Source organism: Anopheles gambiae, chromosome 3 (assembly GCF_943734735.2).
Source record: "Anopheles gambiae chromosome 3, idAnoGambNW_F1_1, whole genome shotgun sequence".
NCBI classification, from domain to species: domain Eukaryota; kingdom Metazoa; phylum Arthropoda; class Insecta; order Diptera; family Culicidae; genus Anopheles; species Anopheles gambiae.
Genome location: NC_064602.1, coordinates 22,706,900 through 22,727,191, shown reverse-complemented (window position 1 = coordinate 22,727,191; position 20,292 = coordinate 22,706,900). Strand labels below are relative to the sequence as shown.

Genomic DNA, 20,292 nt, shown 5'->3' with positions numbered 1-20,292 from the left:
CCTTCTCGGTGTCCTTCTTGCGGTCACGAATCTGCAGTTCTGGCTTCGGGTGCGGGTTCGGGAGGCACCGATGAAGGCACTGTAGTTTTTCTTTCATTACGATGTAACTATTGTTTTGTTGCCTTTTTTGCTTCTTCTTCTTCTTCTTTAGGCTTGCCCTGCTTGCCAGCGGCAAACCATAGATGATGGATTGTCCATGCAATTAAAGTACAATAAAGAGAAACATTCTTCGGTGGGAATGTTTATCTCTTGCAGCGCGGCTAGACCCACCGACGGAGGCGTTTGTCAAAGATGAGGTGTGTATTGCTGCTTGCTTTGTATTCACACTTTTACTGTTTGTCTATTGTATTTACATAGATTGTAATTTACACCGATGCAGCTTCGTGTTTCTATGACTGGAGAGCAATTTAATCTTAAATCACGATTACTTCAAATATTTAACATTTTTTTCTATTTTTCTTTAACACTGAGAGGTATAAATATGTTTATTGTTGCAAGATGTGTTAGTGATAGAAAATCAAGTTATATTTGAATTTTAAGTTAAACATCTTGACAAATCAATCGTATTAAAAATACTTTGTGATCCTAGACATTTGAGTGTTGTTGTTAGTAAATTTATTTAAAGAAACAACAATATCACTCAAAATTAATGTAATTGATGTTATCTTTTATAATTTGCTTTGAACAAACTGCAACACAATTTCAAAAACACAAATGAATGTAAATTTATTTGGAAGTCAGAGCACAATGTATGGATCTGTATAATTGAATCTTCTTCCAACGAAAAAGAAACGTCGTTTTTAGCATCACATTTGCTCTGACATTCTTCCCATTAAAGCATCCAAATCACTTAAACTCGCCGAGCGATGAAGATGCCAAAAAGACAGGGCAAGAAAGAAAGAAAAAAAAGGCCCAAAAGCCCTCCTCACAGCCAGTCTGGAGCCGCATCCATTCCGATCGAACCATTCCTTCCCGAACCATTCGTTCTTGCACGTGTGCTGCCTCATGTTCTCTACCTTTAATGCTCCGGTGCGTTACTGTCCCTTCCCTTCCAGCATACCGACAAACCTTGCTGCACGTTCGATCGATCCTTTCCGCTTGGTCTAGCCGGTACATCGTAACATCTTGGGATAGATCTTGCCTGCGTTCCGGAGCGCTCCGGTCTAGGTTTCGGGTGATCTCATCTTTTCTCTGCTTCGGCCCGGCCCGAACCATGCGCTACAGCGAGGGCAACGACCTCGTGACGTGTGCGATTCATCATCTCTTTCAGCTGCACCGGGTGCTTTCGGGCACCGCCACACCTCTCGGCGCTGCTTTTGGGATCCGAATCTTGTTGGCCTTTCGCGGAGAAATGCAGACAGCACCGATCGAGCCACATAGTGGTGATAGAGGGAAAGAAAGAGAAGATAAAAAAAAAACGGCAAAGGAAACCCCCCCGCTTGAAAAGATCAATTCAGATGCGATTATGAAATGCCGTTTCTTCGTTTTCTTTGGCGTTGCTTTGGCGTTGTTTCTTACTTGCCATCTTCACCTAATGCCACGGGAAGTGGTGAATCTTCCTATTCGAATGGATTGAAAGGTGTTGATGAGCCTGTTGCTATTTATGCTGTTGCTACACTCTCCCATCCAACTGACCACCGTTTGCAGGCGCATACAGTAAAGCGCATTTTTTTGCTGTTTGTTGGCAATTTCTTTCCTCCGCCTCTCGTTCCCTCTTCCTCGTTTGGTCGGGAGCCAGCCAGACGTATGGTTACGAAAGTGTGCACCGAATATTTTCCATATTTTCTGTACTTCCTCGATGCGCTCAAACAGGTTGGCGCTTGGATGTAGGATGATATTGGGCTGATTTTTCTTTTTCTTTTGCTATTTTGGCCCACATTGCATCATGCAATCGTTGGTGGGCAGATGAACCCGAATGACCTTTTCTATGTTAGATAATGAAGAGTCCTGATGCGGTGGAAAGGGAGGAAGGATGCTGTGTAGTGTTTGATATTGGCAGTGATTATGCAGTTGCAGATTAAATTAGAAATAAATTAAGATCAGAAAAGCAGTCTCAAACGGCTCAATAAATAATAAACAATAGTCTGAACAGCATTGGACACTTTTTGCAATATTTTTATACAGCACGGAAACACAATTGCTCCAATCCATAAGGGATATTTAATGTAGCTAATTTATTCCGTCCGTAACATTTAAAAGTGTTGCACTTTGTCGGCATCGAACCTATTCAAAGCTTGAACTTTCAAACATGTTTCAAGTCGATCGCTTGACAAAAGTGCCTAACCAAATCGGTATTGTTGTAATTCATGTTTCACCTTGGGTTTAATGTCACGAATTTTCACGCTACGTTCGGCGAGAACAGGACTTGGATTGAAGGCGTGCAAAATCAGCCCAATAACGAACCTTTGGGAGGTTCGACTCTGTCCTCAGCAACCTAACGCTACACCATGCTGCGATCTTTAATTAAATTATTTACATAAATCAATAAACCATAAACCTCACGAGCGGCGACACTGTTCGTGTGCGATGCCCCAGCCTGCCGTATCGCCGATAAGGGTTGCATTGTGCAGCACGGCTACGGTAAGTGTGGCTTACATGCAGAAAAGCGTGTTGAACACGGCATGTTGTTACCTGTCCAGCCGGGGCTGCCAGCAAGCAAAATGTTTACAGCGACAGTGCGGCAGTGTGTTCGGTCCGAGTCCGAGCAAGATCAATTCGGTCACCGCGTGTGTAAACGCATCCGCGACGGAAGCATGAAATTTCACCGATTCCACCGATTAACCGCGCGCAGCGCAATAACACACCTCCGACGCTGTGCCGCTGAGATTATGATTTATGCTCCATTAAGTGACATTCGGTGGCATTTCGCGTTTCGCGGGCAGCGCCAGCCGCCATGTTTGGGCCTATCTTTAGGTCACGAGCGTGGAGCTTTACATCCGGGTCATGCGGCCAAAGCACGTGTCGGAATGTGACCCCTTCGGGGATGCTGAATGCAAATGGAAAGCTCACAATCGGCATCACATACGAGTGTTTCTTTTATTCGAATGGAAGAACCATATGGTTGGATTATGTTTCGGAATTGTGAAATATTGGTTTGTGAAGAGTGTAGCATAGAGAACTTACCAATAATAATTTAAGAAATGTGTGTTACATACCTGAAACGAGAAAAGAGAGAAAGATGTTATAACTGTTTTGTGAAGTGTTTTTACATAAGGCTTACTTTAATAAAATGTGTATCGTAACTATATAGAGAGTGTTTTTTCCCAATTTATGGAAAGTTTGGAAGAGGTAAATAAAAATAGAATATGTCTCATTTTTAATTGTAATTTCACATCTTCATGTTTTTTTTTAATTTTTAAAATTACTGTTACACGAATATAACAAAACAAAAACGAGATTAGGGTCGTATCATAACTATAAAGACACCTCGAAAACTAAGTTTTTGTAATGATTAATGTATTTAAAAATCCCCCAGAAATACAAAAAACACATCTTATGAGATATAAACAGTACAGTAATCTAAAATCATCCAAAAATACTAGTAACACATGTTAGGAGAGATTTACAGAAATATATTAAGGATACTTAAACATTATTTAAATATCTTTTTTAAAGCTGTATACATTTTTTTAAGGATAATTATCAACCTGTAATTTAAACAAATATTAAATTTATTTAAAAGAACAACTTTTAGTTTATCATTATCATTATTATTATTATTATTATTATTATTATTATTATTATTATTATTATTATTATTATTATTATTATTATTATTATTATTATTATTATTATTATTATTATTATTACTATTATTATTATTATTATTATTGTTATTATTATAATAATAATAATAATTATTATTATTATTATCATTATTATTATTGTTATTATTATTATTATTATTATTATTATTATTATTATTATTATTATTATTATTATTATTATTATTATTATTATTATTATTATTATTATTATTATTATTATTATTATTATTATTATTATTATTATTATTATTATTATTATTATTATTATTATTATTATTATTATTATTATTATTATTATTATTATTATTATTATTATTATTATTATTATTGTTATTATTTTTTATTATTTTTTTTATTATTATTATTATTATTAATATTATTTTTATTAGTATTATTATTATTATTATTATTATTATTATTATTATTATTAATATTATGATTATTATTGTTATTATTATCATTATTATTATTGTTAGTATTATTTTTAATAGTATTATTATTGTTAGTATTATTTTTAATAGTATTATTATTATTATTATTATTATTATCATTATTATTTTTATTATTATTATTTATTACTATCATCTCAAATCTCAACTACGATTTTATCAGAGCTCAAATCTTTGAAATAGCAGAGCTCAAATATGTCCGAACCCTTCTGATTGTAAAGTTTGGTCGTGTGTTCGCAAGGTAGTTTATGAGGCAAAATAAAGACTGGATCATATAAAAAATTTTAAGAAAAGTTTAATCATGTTAAAAATATGCAAATGCAATATAATTGTGGAATTATCATACTTTTTTTTACTATTTAATTCTTTCCATTTTTTCGCAAATCGAGGAAAACAACTGTCCGTATCGTTACGGTAGGCGGCGTATAATAAATATTATTTCAAGTTGCTTTCTATGCATGTTACAGGTATCATTAATGATTTTGCTGTATGTATTTTGAACTTACAAAATTCTTATAGAAAAAAATAAGAAAAAAACTCTTCAATTTGAAGTATAAACCATCGCAAACATGATGTAAATAACATTACACTCTCTGAAGGAGTAGTTTTTGTTACTATTGTCATGGGTAAATGTAAAAAGCGTAAAGGTATTTCGGAGTATCGACAAATCGATACTTTTATAATGCCAAATTGTTTCCACCCCATAGAAACTGGGGATGAAAAATAACCTGCCCCCATGTCGAGAATGGTAATAAACAGATGAGCATTGATGCACGTCCGAATGCAAACAACACCAGCCAACCAGAAGAAACATCAACAGCAACAATGGTAGTGAAGCAAAGCTTCAACAGACACAACGCGCTGGACCCGCGCTGTACGAGAAGTTAAAATTCTTAACGACCAACATCAACCTTAAGCCAAGTGCGATCATGTAAGAACGAAGGGCGACGGGTAGGGGTAGGAAAGGTGAAAAGGAATTAAAGAAAAGTGCGTAGGGGGTCCACGATGAGGGATGGGGTGAAGGTGCACCGGTGGAAAAGAAAAAGAGATTTCGAACGGTACCGAGAAGCGAACGGCGCAACAACGCGCGTCGGCCCGGACGAAGGAGAAAATCAAGCTAACAGTATTATTTGTATCTGGAAAGATCCGTTATTCCGGCTGCCCCACCACCTGGACCAGGGCGAGGCAGCAAGGCTGGAAACAGCGGCGAGCCATGGGGCTGTTGTTTGGGGCTGTTGTTTTGCTTCGATCATTTCTTCGCTTCATTCTTTGCGCGACCGTTCGTTCATGTTCGCTCGCTCGGTGCTTTCCTCCCATTTTTGGGCTTCCTTCGGCAGTGACGCCAATGTTGTTGTCGCCGTTTGTCGTCGTCGTCGTCATCGGTGTCGGTTGGCCATGTTTCCCGTTTTATGTTTCACACACCGGCCTTGTGTGCGTGTGTGTGTCTCACCGTGCGATTGTCGTGCCCGAGCTTTTTAATCTATCTCAATCCACAGCGCTTTTTCTGTGCGCTTTATTCTTCTCTTTCATCGTTCGCTTTTTTATTTTCTCATCTCTCTTTCTCCCTCAACGTCTGCTTAACTGCAGTGAATGCATTTTCAAATGCACTTTTGATGTTTTTTTCTGCGCTTCGCTCTTCTTTCTAATCTAGCAGAGAGCATGATGATTCTATGCATTGGAAGAAAAAAGCTCTGTGCAAAGGCATGCCGAACAACAACAAAAAATCTACATCCAATCATGTGCTCGACGTTTGTTTGCCGCACTTTGCATTTTCTTCCAATTTCACCGCACAGCAGCCTCCCTGCTACGATTTAATGCTCGGTTCAGCTGTGATTAAAATATGTACTAGGCATGCAGCTTCCCAACTATCGTGCCCCAACCGACGCTCCGCTAAGTAGGAAAAAAATATACAAGCTGGCAAAAAGCATATGAATTCCTTTCCTTATCGAGCCTCTCCATTTCCATCATCCCATTGCAGCACCGATTAGCTGTTGCAGTGTTGCTTCAAGAACATTCCTGCTCTCGGTGCATGCAGTGTGTGTGTGTGAGGAGCGGGACGGGGGAGTTGTGGCAAGAAAATCGATTCCCGATGGTAAATACACGCACACACACACACGGGCATGGATGTGGGGTAGGGCTGCAGGCTTTGACAAAGTGGATTGGGAAAAACTCCCGTTCGCTTCGTTTGGTTCGTTTGTTTGTCGGTTGGATGAACATCTCCCCGTAGCGGATAGGGACACGCGATGCAGGGGGCGAGGCATCAATTGCGAAGTGCATCGATCGGTGGCTGGATCGAAGGGGGAGCTTTTACAGGGTGCTAAGAAGCGGTGGGTTGCCATAGGCAGCGGAAGGTCATTTAAAAGCTATTTGCAGCTTCTGCACACATTGCCATCGGTGCTTTCCTTTTAGAGGGTTAATGACTATGTTTTCGGTGGGAAATTAGCGTGCATGTCATGTATGTTTATGGTGAAAGATATGTTTCATGCAAGTCTTGCGTTATTGCGATTAAGATATGGTTTATGTTATGGTACAATGAACCAAAATCAGAACAACAAATTATTTTCTCATTTGAACAGGTTTTTTTCTTCCTAAAACCCCTGAATCATACACACATTTTCAAGACGCATTGTAAACACAAAGTCCAAACTGGATCATTCGATTAGCTCACTTTAGCTGCACACCTATGTGCACAACTATGTAGCGGACTCCAATCAAAAACTCCGCTCTCCACATACTGGAGGATGTTTGCAAGGGTGATTAGAGTGTGGGTCCGTTTTGTACCGTTAGCCGGAGCAGGAATGTCTTTTGCATCGGACATACCTAACCACTTGCCCCAGTATGGTAATCGAAAGGAACGGGCATCTCCGACCACATATTTTCCGATGCAACGTGAGGTGGTGCTGCTGCTGATATGTTCTAACCCGGACACATCCTTATCCAACGTCCCATTAGCAGTGCACACCGCCACCGCCAAGAACCGCAATACAAATAATACAGTTAAGAATTCCGGTCCTTTAGGTGCACAAACCCCGGAAAGCATCCCTTCTTCCCGTTCCTGGCCAGGGTTTTCCGGTTTTGTTTTTGCTCCCCTCCCGCACGCGCTCGTTCCCGGTTTTGCCTTAGGGAGAAAGAAAAAACAAACGAGAGATAAAGAGAGAGAGAGAGAGCGCGGGAAAGAAGCGAGAATCAGGTTCCGCTTGTACGGTTACGCCTTGCGGAACTTGGCACGGTGCAGTGTTGCAGTGTTTGCAAGATGCAATCTTGCAGGATGCTGGCTGCGATACAGCCGTTACATCCTGCTCTGCAGCTTAGCTCTCTAGAGATTGTTTTTGTGCAAGAGACAGTCGCAGCGAGGCAAGTGAGTGGGTAAAAAAATTGGCAGATGCTGAGCTGGAGGATGATTTTTTTATGCGAACCACGAAGAGTAATAAGTTTACAATTAATAAAACTCAATCGGATGAGCACACGTGGCCTAAGAAGCCTAGACTTTTTGATTTTTAATAGTTGACAGACAGTTGTTGCGAATGAATAGGCCGATGAACGAACTACAAATCAGGAATATGTATGCGTAAGCTAAGTTTCGAATAAAATACTAAAGTTTAATGAGATGCGTTTTGTAAAATCTTGGGTTTTATCATATTATTCATGGAAAAATTAATCCATTAAATGATTGAAATTGAAAAATAAACATACGATCAGGGATCTACATTGGAAATTGGACTGTTTTGGCATTGTAGCATTAGTCTTACAGAACCAAATCGGATTCAATTTACGATTTGTTTCATTTTATCACCTTGCGTAGAATGATTGAGGGACTTAAACTGAACAAGAGTTCTATGAGCTTTGAACCATAAAAAATTCATCGAATTCTTTTTTTTGTTGCCCTTAAATACATCTCGACTTTTTCAACCAATTCAAAATGTTATGAAAACCGGTCAACAGTTGTTGGAGAAGCCTGTTTTATGTGCTAAAGCAAAGAGATTTAATGTGTGCATATGTGCTAAGATTCTACGAAGTCTTCGCAAGATGTTGAGCATGAAACCTTTTATCGTTAGTTATACCATATAATGAACTTTTCACTTACAAAAGAGCTAATGTTTAATGCACGCTGCACTCTTCTCTAAGGTTCTTAGTGACACCAGTTCACTAAAAATAGTGTAATCATGCAAGAACCCGACAAGCCGTTTTCATCTTAAAGAGCAAATCAAACAGGTTCGAAAAATCAGTACGCCAAACGTCATTACCATTAGCCGTTGTAGCCGTTCTTGAGCAATAGAAACGTGCATCTCTACGCAGCCTGGGTTGTAAATTATGCATCAGTTGTACTATTTATTTTCTACGATCTCTAATGAAGTGCTGACCACCGGGGCTACTCCACCCAACCCAACCTGCCGTGCAGGACGTGTGAGACATGTTAAATCCGTGCGATCCCTTTCTCGAACGAGCAGATGGGTCCACAAAAAAAATCGGCCGGACCTATCAGGAAGGCACATCACGTGCGTGCCGTAACATTTCAAGCCGTACTGCCTGTAGAGATCCTACGTTCTTCTTTACACCGCTCCTCATAAAGGCTGCATACGAATAGCCACCAAGCTCATAGATGACCGCGTGCCTGGACGATAGATGGATAGGCCTGAAGGGGGGGAGGGGTTGGTTACATTCGGGACCCGCCATTCGGCGAGTGTCGATTTGATGGCGAGTGATGGCTTTTCGGTGCGACATAAATTCTCATCCCAGTCACTATCAACGTCAAAGATCAGATTCGATTTGTGCCGTCAGTCAGAGCTGGTGGCGTTGGTTCGGCTGAGTGTCGTCGCATGGCACAAAATGAATGTGTTTTCGTAGCTGCTGTTTAGCCGCAGCTCAAGATATAAGCTTTTGCAGCAGTATTTAAACAAGCACGCGAGTGCAAGGATCGATGGGATGAAGAATAATGTGAGTGAATGGTAAAGAAATGACGTTATTTACAGCGCAATTTAACATGGAACAAAGTCACAAACCCACACACACACATACACACACATATATATATATATATATATACACACGCTCAAGAGCCGTCAGTAGTTTTCGGCAGTATCTCCTTTCTCTTCTGAGTCTGAGCTGAAGCTGCGAAAAGAAAGGATGGAACCATATTCTGTTTGTGTGGCTTAAAGTGAAAGACTTACAACGAAACGATCGGTCGGTTGTAGGACATAAGTGGTGGCCAGTTTTTATTGCAATAACTACGACTCGCGCGTAGCGGGATAAGATTATGTTCACTTTGTTTTATAGCTCACAGTATTTCGATGAAAGTCGTACTTTTGGTTTTTTGGGTCGTATTTTCAACCGATGATGTACTTGGTTTCACGTCCCCGGCTCAAAGTTGTACACGTTGAAAGCCAGAAATATCATTTTATGGTGAGAAAAACGGCATGTTTCAGCAGACCGATTGCTGTGTTTGTTTGTTTTTATATTATAGAGTATTTTAATGGTATGATGTTGAAAGGGAAATGAAAGGAACTAAACCACACGTTTTATGACTAACAATTTATAATCAAATATCGACAGAAAGTAAAGATGGTTTTGACATCTGTACTTCAGATAAATTGCTGGAATATCTCCAAAAGTAAGGATTAATTGACAATGCGTAACTTCTTATCATATCTGAGCACGGAGACACCTTGTCTCACATGTTTACTGTCGTTGTGACGTGCTGTGATGTTGTGCTGATGTTATGACATTCTCTTATATCCGCTTTTTAAGTTTCGGCCAATAGTATTATTGAAAAACTATAAATTGTATTGAAATGTATGACGTTAGCTTAAGTTGCTGGTCGTGCAGGACACTGTGTATTTTGAACATCTGGACATCATCCGAGTATTCTTTCACAATTATGCAAAACGTACTGCGATTTGGAAGCCTCTACTAGCTTTTTTGAATTCTTTGAATAACAAATTCAACTTTGACTAAGTATCAATTGGCTAGTTGTAAAAAATCCGATGAAATTTCTTGGCTAGATCATTTCAGACATACCTTAAAAATGTATTTCAGGATATCTTTAACAAGATTATTCAATATCTTATTCACCATTTAAAATTCAATAAAACAACACACAAAAAACATCAACTTCTATCTCAATTCAAAACCACCTCTGACTTCAACACAATTCATATTTATCCATTTCGCCCGCCCTTACCTGTCATGACGCTGGAGGATGTAATATCTCTTGCGCTGCGTGCTCCCGCCGCTCCTGCCGGTGCCTGCTGCTGCTGCTGGTGGTGTTGTGTGCGTACTGCCAGCTGCGGACAGGGCACTTCCGCCTCGGTCAGGATCAGTACGGGCGTGCTCGGATCCAGCACTATCGATGACGGCACGGTACGCACGGCCGGGCCGCCCTCCGGCACGGCCTGCAACGATGACGTGCCGGCGCCACCGTCCACCGTCGTCACGGCGCGCAACGTCGTGAGCAGTATCGCCGACGATGACGTTGACAGCTCGCCGCCACCCGAAGACGCCACTTTGCCTGCCGGTTGTTTTGGGGTGGGCGGTGTCCTAATTGCTGTGTTTCGTCTGCTTTCTGCGGTGAGCGCTTGCCCACCCAGAACCACCCAGGGATAGGGGTTTGTCGGGTTGTTTGCTGGGTGTGTGTGTGTGCGTTAGATTTTGTTATAATATGACGAGTAATGTATAACGTATCACGCTTGTCGCTCACTGTTTAGCACCATTCGAATTATTTGCCTATTCATATTTTTACTAAATATTCTAGTCGTTCTTCTCTCCTGTCACTTAATATTCTTTCCTATCGGTAAGCTACATCTAGTTACACGACTAACGAATCTAACGCAAGGTAACACATGGTAACTGTTTTATCCGACTACTTATCGTATATGTTTCTGGTAACTATCGGTCCTATTATCTGCTAGATATACTTGCAAAGTACAATCAAAGGGTAACATCAAGTAAATGCTTACAAACGAGGGATAGCAAATATTTGTACTAGAGAAAAATTGTTCTATCTATCTTACACTCTAAATGAAGAGTCGTTTGCTTACATGCCTAAATCCTTTCCGGAACGTTACTAGCACGGCTAGAAGTATAACTTTACCAATGCTCCTGCCTTTTGCTTAATTTTTACTATTCAATAATACCCTCTACGCTTCACCTACATTGAACACAATCTGTTTCCTAATGTGACTGTCGATTGCCTTTCTCTACGCGGAGCGCTTGCAAAGGAGATATATTTTACCGTACAGAAAAAATAACACCTTGACAAGGGTTCATCTGCGAAAAAAAAGTAAACGCAGGTAACAGAACGAGAAATCGGGAGAATCCTTTTCCTCTTTCACCGCAGCTCTGGGGGATTGGGATGGTAATGTTGGGCCTAACGCTATCGATCGTTGTTGGAGCACCTTTTTTTAAAGCTATTCCTGCCCATACACGCAGGACAGAGACACAATCTTCTTTCCTTTGCTGTGTGTATAGCAAACTAGCAAACCCTGTGACGGTTCTGGGTTGAAAATTTCCCTATTCACGACGCCCGGAAACACACACGCACACTACGATTTGGTAACTTTTCAATTGCAAACTCACAACAGATTCGCCATTCCTCACTAGCACCGCTCAGTTGTTGTGTTGTTACAAAAAAACCGATCAATGGCTTTGCATTTTTCACTTCACTTTTACACCTTTCAGTAAGCGCTGCACCCACAACGCTGTTTCATTTTCAATCCTTTGCAGTAAGCTTTCCAATGCGCGCCGGGAAGAGTTTTCCTTCACAGTGGACAGTCTGCACCTGGCTGCAGATGCACTTGCAGCACTTGCAGGAGAGCGAGAGTTCTGCAAGACACACACACACACACACAGCCTTTCCACGGCCTCGGAGAGCTTCACACTGTATGTGCTCCGAGGGGTTTGGTGGCGTTTTTTTCCTTCTATCGGTTACTTTGCGCTCTGCTGCACTCGAGATTGTGCCCCGTACTTTCACGGAAAACCGTGCTCCTGCTGTCGCTTTCGCCAAGGGTCCTTTAGCAATGCCTAGAATGAGTTTTTCCTGTAAGCCTTCTGGGTCCCGCGGTGTGCGCGGTGGTGAATTGAAAGATTTAATTTTCCACACTCGCTTTCCCACCAACAGGCGGCGACGACAGTGGCGGCTTCAAGTGCAGGTGGTATGCGGCATTTTCACCGCTGTTCCCTCGCACTGGCCACAGCAGGGACAGGAAAAACTGTGATACGACGTTTGTGCGTGTCTGTGTATTGGTCCTGCGCGGTGTGGTGTGCGTGTGATGCGCCGCGAGGACGCGTGGGCTCGTCCGGCTCGTGTATGACGGAGTTGTGCTTCGCTTTTCCTTCCCCTTTCCTTTCCGCCCTCCGCTCAAACCGGCACCAGCGCTGCACTGGGGGCAGGAAAAATCGATCCCAACACAAACACAGCTGTTTGGTTCGTCGTCGTCGTCGTCGTCGTCGTCATTGTCGGCCGCGTGTGCGTACTGCTACTGCTCCCTTCGGCTCCCCCGTCCTTTTCACCAGGCGACAACAATACACTCACACATACACTTTTTAGTCTCCGTCGCCGTTTTCACCGGGAGCACGGGCTGTCTTGAAGTGAATTATGTTTCTTTTTTAAACTTTTTCCATCCAATTTATTTCCTTATTTTATTGCATTATTCCGTTCTCAGTTTTTTCCTCCCGACAAACGACCGACGAAGCCGGAAACGAGCACTATTTACTTCCGGCAGCACAAATCCTCCCGCTAGCACACCCACACCGTGAGTCCGTCACGTCACCGATCGATTTTATCCTTTTGTTTTTGCTCTCTAGAGGGAGTTTTCCACCCCATTCCCTTGCTCCAGTACACCAATACGCGTGCAACGATGACGGCACAGCATGTGCGTACAGGCGCGGTGGCTTTTCCAAGATGGCGAGCTACGCTGAATGAGCGAAGAAGAGAGGACAACTGAGAGACAGGGAGAGCTTGCGCACGTGTACACAAGAGAGTGTGTGAGAGAGAGGGAGAGAGAGAGCGTTTGTGTGAAGGAATGGGTTGTGTTGTTTATCGCTTTGTTTTTATCAGCGCCTACTCCACCGTTTCGTAGCGAATGCAACGGTGCAGACACACACAGACGCACACACAGATGCACACACGAATTATGCTGCGAGCGAATGCAAACTGCTGGAATTTATCCACGGCACAAACCAACTGCTCAACTGCGTGCTCGAATCGGGCAGTTTCTTCGCGACGCACACGCTCGATTGCTTTCCTTAACTGCGCCAAGGGAAAACCCTTTTTACGGGGAGCACTATTTCATGCAACCGTGGCACAAACACATTAGTGCTATTCTTTTTTGTAGTAACATCAACATACACTCACACACATAAATTGAGTTCACAATAACACCGAACGACATGAAAAACTATTCATCCATCCAAATATGAAGCAGAGATTGCCGACGCAAAAACTTGGGCTACTGGGCGGCTGCACCTTTCGGCTGCACTACAAACTAACGCTACCAGTGGGAAGTGCGTCCACCTACTGCTGCACAAAAAATCACAAAACTGACCGAAAAATTCAGACTTTTCAAAGTTAGCACGAGTTAGAACGGGCGCGTCCCCCGTTCAGCATCCTCGCCGTATAGCTCGATACATTAATTGCTATTTTGCGCTTTGCTAAGTGGTGTGTGATCCCGCGACGGGCGGGAGGATGTATTGCTTTGTCGAATGAAAATTATGGATTGCTGTGTACCGAAACTGCGCCGTTTGCACCCTCACTGCGATACTGTCGCTGCACATTCGGTGCAGCAGTGCTGGTAGGAGGCTGCCTTTGGATGCGTGTTCGCATGCTCCCGGTCCGGAGATGAGAGAGTGCGCTCCATTAGCGCGTACTCACGAGACACCGGACGGCATCCGGCCGCATGCTCAAACTCGTGATGCCATTTTCCTTCCGGGTGGTGCGGTTTTTTCTTTTTTTCTTCATGCGAGTGGGACTTGTTTTGTCAGGATGCTTTACTCCGCTGATATTAAAACCGAGCAACGAGTGATGCAATTTTAGCACTCACAAACAGTGTTTAAGACTGGAGTTTTCCTGTACAATCCTCTCGGTATGCTGCTGGGAATGTGTCGAGCGGTATTGTTTGTATACTTTTTCACACTGCTCTTTGCGTTTCTCTTACTGTCAAAGAGAGCCGAGCAGGTTGGTGACGAAGGGAAATGGATGAGGGCGAAGGAGTGTGAGAGTAATTGTTAAGCCAATGTTTGTGTACAAACATCAATGTCAGGGCTGTTCTGTGATGGTAATTGGTATTTTGTTGAATGGAAATTATTGATTTAAACCAAATTTTCCCATCGCAATGAAAATAACCAAAATGTAAATTTTGGTATTTTTTCTTGTTTTTAAGAAATTGACTTGTTTTTCCTAATTCTTTAAACCGCCATACTATTTTCCTTCTCTACTAGGTATTAAAGTCAAATCATGCATGCAGTGTAAAACGCAACCCTGTCCTTTGCTTAAAACGTCAAAGAAGTCCTTTGGCGTGAATGGAAAACAGCGCATGCGTTAAAAATAACTTGTTTTTTAGTCTATTTCGAAGTCAAATTCAAACGATTCAAAAAGTCGTCGTTAAAAGCTATAATAAAATCGTAAAAACGTTTTTTTGGTAAAATCGTTCTACAATGTTCAATAAAGGACAGTAATTTAAACTTAAATTAAACGTAGCATTTGTAAGCCATTTTTGTAAGTAAGGAAGGAAATATTGTACAGTTTGGTACAATAATTAAGTTGCATTATCTATAACATGCTTAGAATGAAAAATTGTTTTGTTTTCAAAAGTTCTACATAAGAACTATAATAATTGTGATAATCGAATGTATTGATTATCAAAAATGTTTCAAAGAAAATCGACAAGAATTCTACGTGAAGTTCGTCTACATAAAGTTGAAAAAGATACACAAATAATTCCTCACAATGTCACTGCATTGTACGTTCAATAAACTATCGTCCATCATGCCACTAACGATGAGCAAACATTGCACGGTTAGGTGAAAAGGCTTCCATTCAAAAGACACATGCGTCTCTAAAACGCTTCAACACATTCTTCATACGCTCATTCATCAATTCATCGGTTCACTGAACCTGCTGTTAACATAGCTTGGAGTGTGTCACATCACCGAAATACTATCGTTTCCCCTAAAAAGATGACAAATTACCTTCAGCGAAAAGCCAAACCCCTTAAACAAAGCGAGATAGAAAAATGAAGAAATAGCAATGAATTGTCAAGAAATTCACTTCGGAAGACGCTTCAAATCGTCCACCGATGGAGAAGGATGGGCCGGAAAATGGTTCGACAACTCCCTCCCGAAATTGCCAATAATGGAGGATTCAGCGTTCTTAGCGCGCCTTTAGAGCGAGCGAGAGGGAGCGAAAAAAAAAGTTACAAAAATCATGCAACCAAAAGAACGCGGCCCGCACACACTCGCGTGGCCCCATGATGTCAGCGAGGCAAAAGCCGCAGCCTAACCAGCACGGCCAAACCTAGGGCTAGCGAAAAGTTCATTGGCTTTTTGCTCCAGAACCGCACCAGCGGGGCCAATGATCGGAGACGCGGCTTCGCACGCACCGTACGCACCGTTTTGGAGCGGTGTTTTCTGGTGCCAGCGGAACGGGCGAGAGGCGGATTGGGGTGGTCCCGGTGCTCCCCCCCTGACCGGTGTGCGTGTGTTGCGCTTCTAGCCGCTGTATCGCTAGTGTTGCCAGCCGATTGAGCCGAAGCATCAAACGAGCATCGGTTGGGAGCGACGGGCAACATTAGAACTACAAAATGCGAAACCGGTGTGGTCGCGACGCGAGAATCCGACGCGGGAAGCGGTCTATTCGCGAGCGCGGAAAAAAAAGTGCGTAGATGGATTGCTAATGGACGAAGAAGCGAACGCACAAAGGAGAATATCAAATCGCTCGCGAAGGCACCGGAGCCGGAGTACCGGAGCTATGAGCGAGAAGAGCGAAGCGGAGATACCTCCAAAAAGCGCGTTACGCACAATGTTGCCAGTTCCCGAAAGTGCGTGCGCCTTGATCAGGGCGCGAAGGTGCGTACGATCGATTGAACTAGGAGAGCGAAAAAGAGAGGCGATAGGTAATAGGCGTAGACAAAGGACCGATGATGCCTCCAGCGTGGATCTGTTCGCCTGGTTCGCGCCCATGCCCGAAAAAGTGCGTGAGGGCTCATGATAATGAAGATGAGCCGCTCTTGCTCTACTCATTTTTGGCGTTTCGCGTTTGGACGGGACCGGGCCGTTTGGTGATCGCGGAATAGAGAGCTACGCACTTTTGCACTCGTTGCCTCTCGCGGCGGGTTTTGAGCGTTGAAAAAATATTCGCGAACAAAGATCGATGCCCTTTGCTGGCCGGTGTTCGGTTACGGAAGATACTAGCCAGGCCCGGTTGATATCAATAGCGCTGGATATTTTTCTCTCTCTCTCTTCTGTTTGGTGCGTTTGATCATGGCGGAGCTAAGGTGATGAAAGGGATCATTTTTCACGATCTAATGGGTTTCGATTGCTATCGAGGAGTATTATCTTAACGATTCTGACTAGAACTACGGGCTCGAGAATATTCTGGGAGAAATTTGAGACACTTTCAAAAAAGGTACAGATGAGTTTCGGTCGTTTTTAACAGTTTATTTAAGTATAAAAAATCGTTTAGTCTTTTCCAACATGCCGGAACGAGTTTTAGCATTTAAAAATGTCTGTTAAGATAAAAAAGTAGCTGCCATTAAAGCAATGGTACTGGAAACAGGACTTTATAAAAAAGAAGATACTAGTTGACGCTGGTGGTCTCTATCCATAAGATGTTGACGAAGAAAATTAAAAATATGACTTACATGAAAATAGATTGCTTAAAGACTATATCTATTTTTATAAATACTTCCAACGCATAAACAAGTAGTAGTACTATAATTTAAGATAAAGATTTAAGATAAATTTGTGAATTTGTGAATGAATTTGTCGATGTAAAAACATCATTCCAAAATTGTGATTTTTATTTGTATTCTCTTTATACGAATTACCATAAAGCCTCACATCATTTGACCAGCATCAATTTTTGCTCGAAAAAACCCAAACCCACGAAAGCATGAGAAGAAAACGCGACAGTTAGAACGCTACACCTTTGCGTTTGGAACGGACAAAAGAGAGCAGTTACACAAATATAACGGAATGGCTTTGGGCTCAATACATTTCCCCGAAAGGTCCGTTATGACGCATTTCACTTTCTTTGTCGGGAAAGTGGAAACTTTGTACGAAAGTGAACCATCTTCGTAAGTGAATCGAAATATTATTTAAAACTACAATCTGTAAATTGTAAACGTGATTTGAAAGCAATTTATCTTTTTGACATGTATTAGTGGTTCAAAATTTTCAAATTATAAAAATTACTTTTTTTAAAATTTACTATCTTACATTTGGACAACAACATTATTTTTAAAATATGTATCCGAAGAGTCTAATTTTTTATATTGAGTAAAACTTAACTATAAAGGCAGTTAATAATTAAATTACTTGTTTTTGTGAAGATTTACAATGCAACACTCCAAAAACATGCTAAAATGCTAGCTAATTAAGACAGTTTTCCTTTAAAGCATACTTTTCTATTGACACCTCCACGTTGTCCTGTTACATAGTTTGCTATAATATTTCATAAATATTACATTTAATAACATGAAAAATCATTTCCAATGTCACAATAAGTCGATTGCATCATTCGACTTCAATTTTACTGTCAATAAATCAATTTTCACAGTCAATAAAAATCCTAAAATTGATTGTAACTTTTAACTAATTATTGAAAGTCAAACGCTTCACTTACCTCTGATAGTGCTGGGCATTTTAGTGTATCCTGAATGCTCCGGTGCGTTAAAGACTCTGGCTCCAAAACCGATGCTGCAAAACAACCGTTGACTTCAAACGGTTTCACTGTTTTCAGACTCCTTCAAATACGCAAACAGTAACCACCCGTTTGCTTCACTTTCTCATACACGCACAATCATTAGAACCGCACAAGCGTGTACTCTTATTATAAATTTCCCGTTGCTCAAATTCCTCAATTTCTTTCACTATGGAGCGGGGCTTTTGTTTTCGTTTTCCCTCACTTACGCATTTTTTCGCACCAGGATCGATTTAGAAATTAACCGCGCCTCCGAAGAAGCGTACGTTTCCTTTTGTCGACGCTGCAAAACCGACACAGTGGCTCCTAGAAAGCTGGCTGGCTGCTAGTGCTGGTTGTAATTACACTTTTTGTAACGGATTTTTATGACCACCCGCATCATTTTCATCTCCTTCACATGCGTACGAGGAGGGAAATGTGTTTGCTATCACACACCACATTAATGCGCACAGGTAAGGATCGTTTCAAGCACTCCGTTGTATACGTGTTACTTTGTATTAATTATATATTATTTTTTTATCTCACTTCTTCTTTAAGAACACAAACAAAAACACAAGCACAGAAAAAAACCTTTCGCAATTTGCTGATCGCCAAATGGCAAGGTCAGTTGAGGGTCGTTAAAATTGCAACTGAACAAGTAATAGTAATTGTGAGTAATTCAATACAGCTAAACTTCAACATGTGGATTCAAACTACCAACACTGGAACTGGAAATGATGTAAAATCACTTTAAATAAGGAATATTATTCAAATTTTTGACAAACAAATAGATTCAAAATTTTATCCAAAAACTAGATCGTCACACACAAACGCACACAAGTACACCCACAAAATCCACGAAATCGTCACGGGAGCGCACACGATCAAAACAAAAGCTCGCGATCGAGCTGATCCTGATGCTCGGAAGATCGATCGACTGTCGTCCCCCGCGCAGAACCAACGCCGAAATCCGTGGTTGGCCTCGCTGGTATTACGCGGTTTACCAAATACACCAGCAGAGACAGCAACGCCAGCCCAGGTAGGTATGTGACCTCGACAATGAGCGCTCCGATGATTACTGAAAAGGTGGCACCAAAACGCGGAAAAGAGAGTCCACCGCAACGGGCAGGCCAAGCCAGGCCGGGCGCGGGATGATGAGAAGGTTCTGATCGGGCGGGATAAAGCAAGAAGGAGGAACGAACAAAAAAAAACCAAGCACGAAAAGGTGACCAACCGGTTGGGGGTGAAATGTTCTTCGCAACGACCGCAAAGCGGGAGAACGGCAACCCGGCCCCGAACGACAACAAACGGTCAACCGAGGAGGAGGAGAATAAGAAGAGGGCAGCAAAATATAAAAACAACTCTGCGAAGGGGAACTCGTCACACACACACAACCACACCGCCCGATGGGTGGATGTACATAAAAAGCGCGAGGTTCATTGCTTTGGGGTCTTTCCTTTACGGGTTCCACGGCTGCTTCCAAGCCGGGCGCGGGCGACTGCTCACACACCCAAGATAGGGGAGAACGAAATCCCTTTCGTGGCTTTGCAGGAGGCAAAAAGCGGGGGGGGAGGAAAAACACACAAGAATCCTGAATCGAAGTGTCTCCCGTCCTCGGCGGAAAGCTCGCGCAGGAGCTCACAGCAAAACACCGAGTGACCAGCGAGCAGCGATCTTCAGAAGCTCTCTTGCATCATCATCATCCCCTTTAGCGTCTTCGAGGCGTGAGTTACCCACCCTCTTGATTTTTTTTTTTCTATCCGGCGTGGAACAGTGGGGTGAGTATGAGGGAGGAGGGAAGGATCGGAAAAGGCCGTAGCAAAATAAAAATACGCACACAAAGGCACGGCGAACGAGCGGCCGGTGACTCCGGCCGTGTGCGTGACGTCCCGGGCGAGCTTGAACCCGAGCCGCAGAGTTCATTCCTCCAGATTCGGGCCGCGAGTGGGTCGCTGGCCGGTTTTTGAATGTGGGCTTGGGCTTGGGAGGGTAAACAACGACGGGACGGTGGTTGCAAAGCGTGTGTGATGGTCGTTGGCCGGTGGATGAAGTGTTCTTGCTTGTTCGGGACGCGCAAAGGAAGTGAAGGGGGGGGTATGAAAAAAGACTCCGTCGAAGAAACCGGTCGTAAACTCGGTTCTGTTCTTGCAAGAAAGAAAGAGAGTGAAAGAGAGAGAATGAAAAA

At 42.2% G+C, this 20,292-nt stretch overlaps 1 protein-coding gene across 2 annotated transcripts in view; it reads right to left on the bottom strand.

Moving 5' to 3' along the window:
- The window catches only part of LOC1279961 (probable nuclear hormone receptor HR3), a 120,666-nt gene extending 101,493 nt beyond the window's left edge, over positions 1-19,173 (bottom strand). Inside the window, exon 1 of one of the 2 annotated variants that reach the window (XM_061654028.1) lies at positions 18,051-19,173. In XM_061654028.1, the coding sequence (XP_061510012.1) occupies positions 18,051-18,069 (19 nt within the window). In that variant the 5' untranslated portion in view covers positions 18,070-19,173. Of the gene's footprint in view, positions 1-10,394; positions 11,246-18,050 lie in introns of those variants that run through there. The other variant, XM_061654029.1, reaches the window with a different exon arrangement.
- Positions 19,174-20,292: the final 1,119 nt, after the last annotated feature.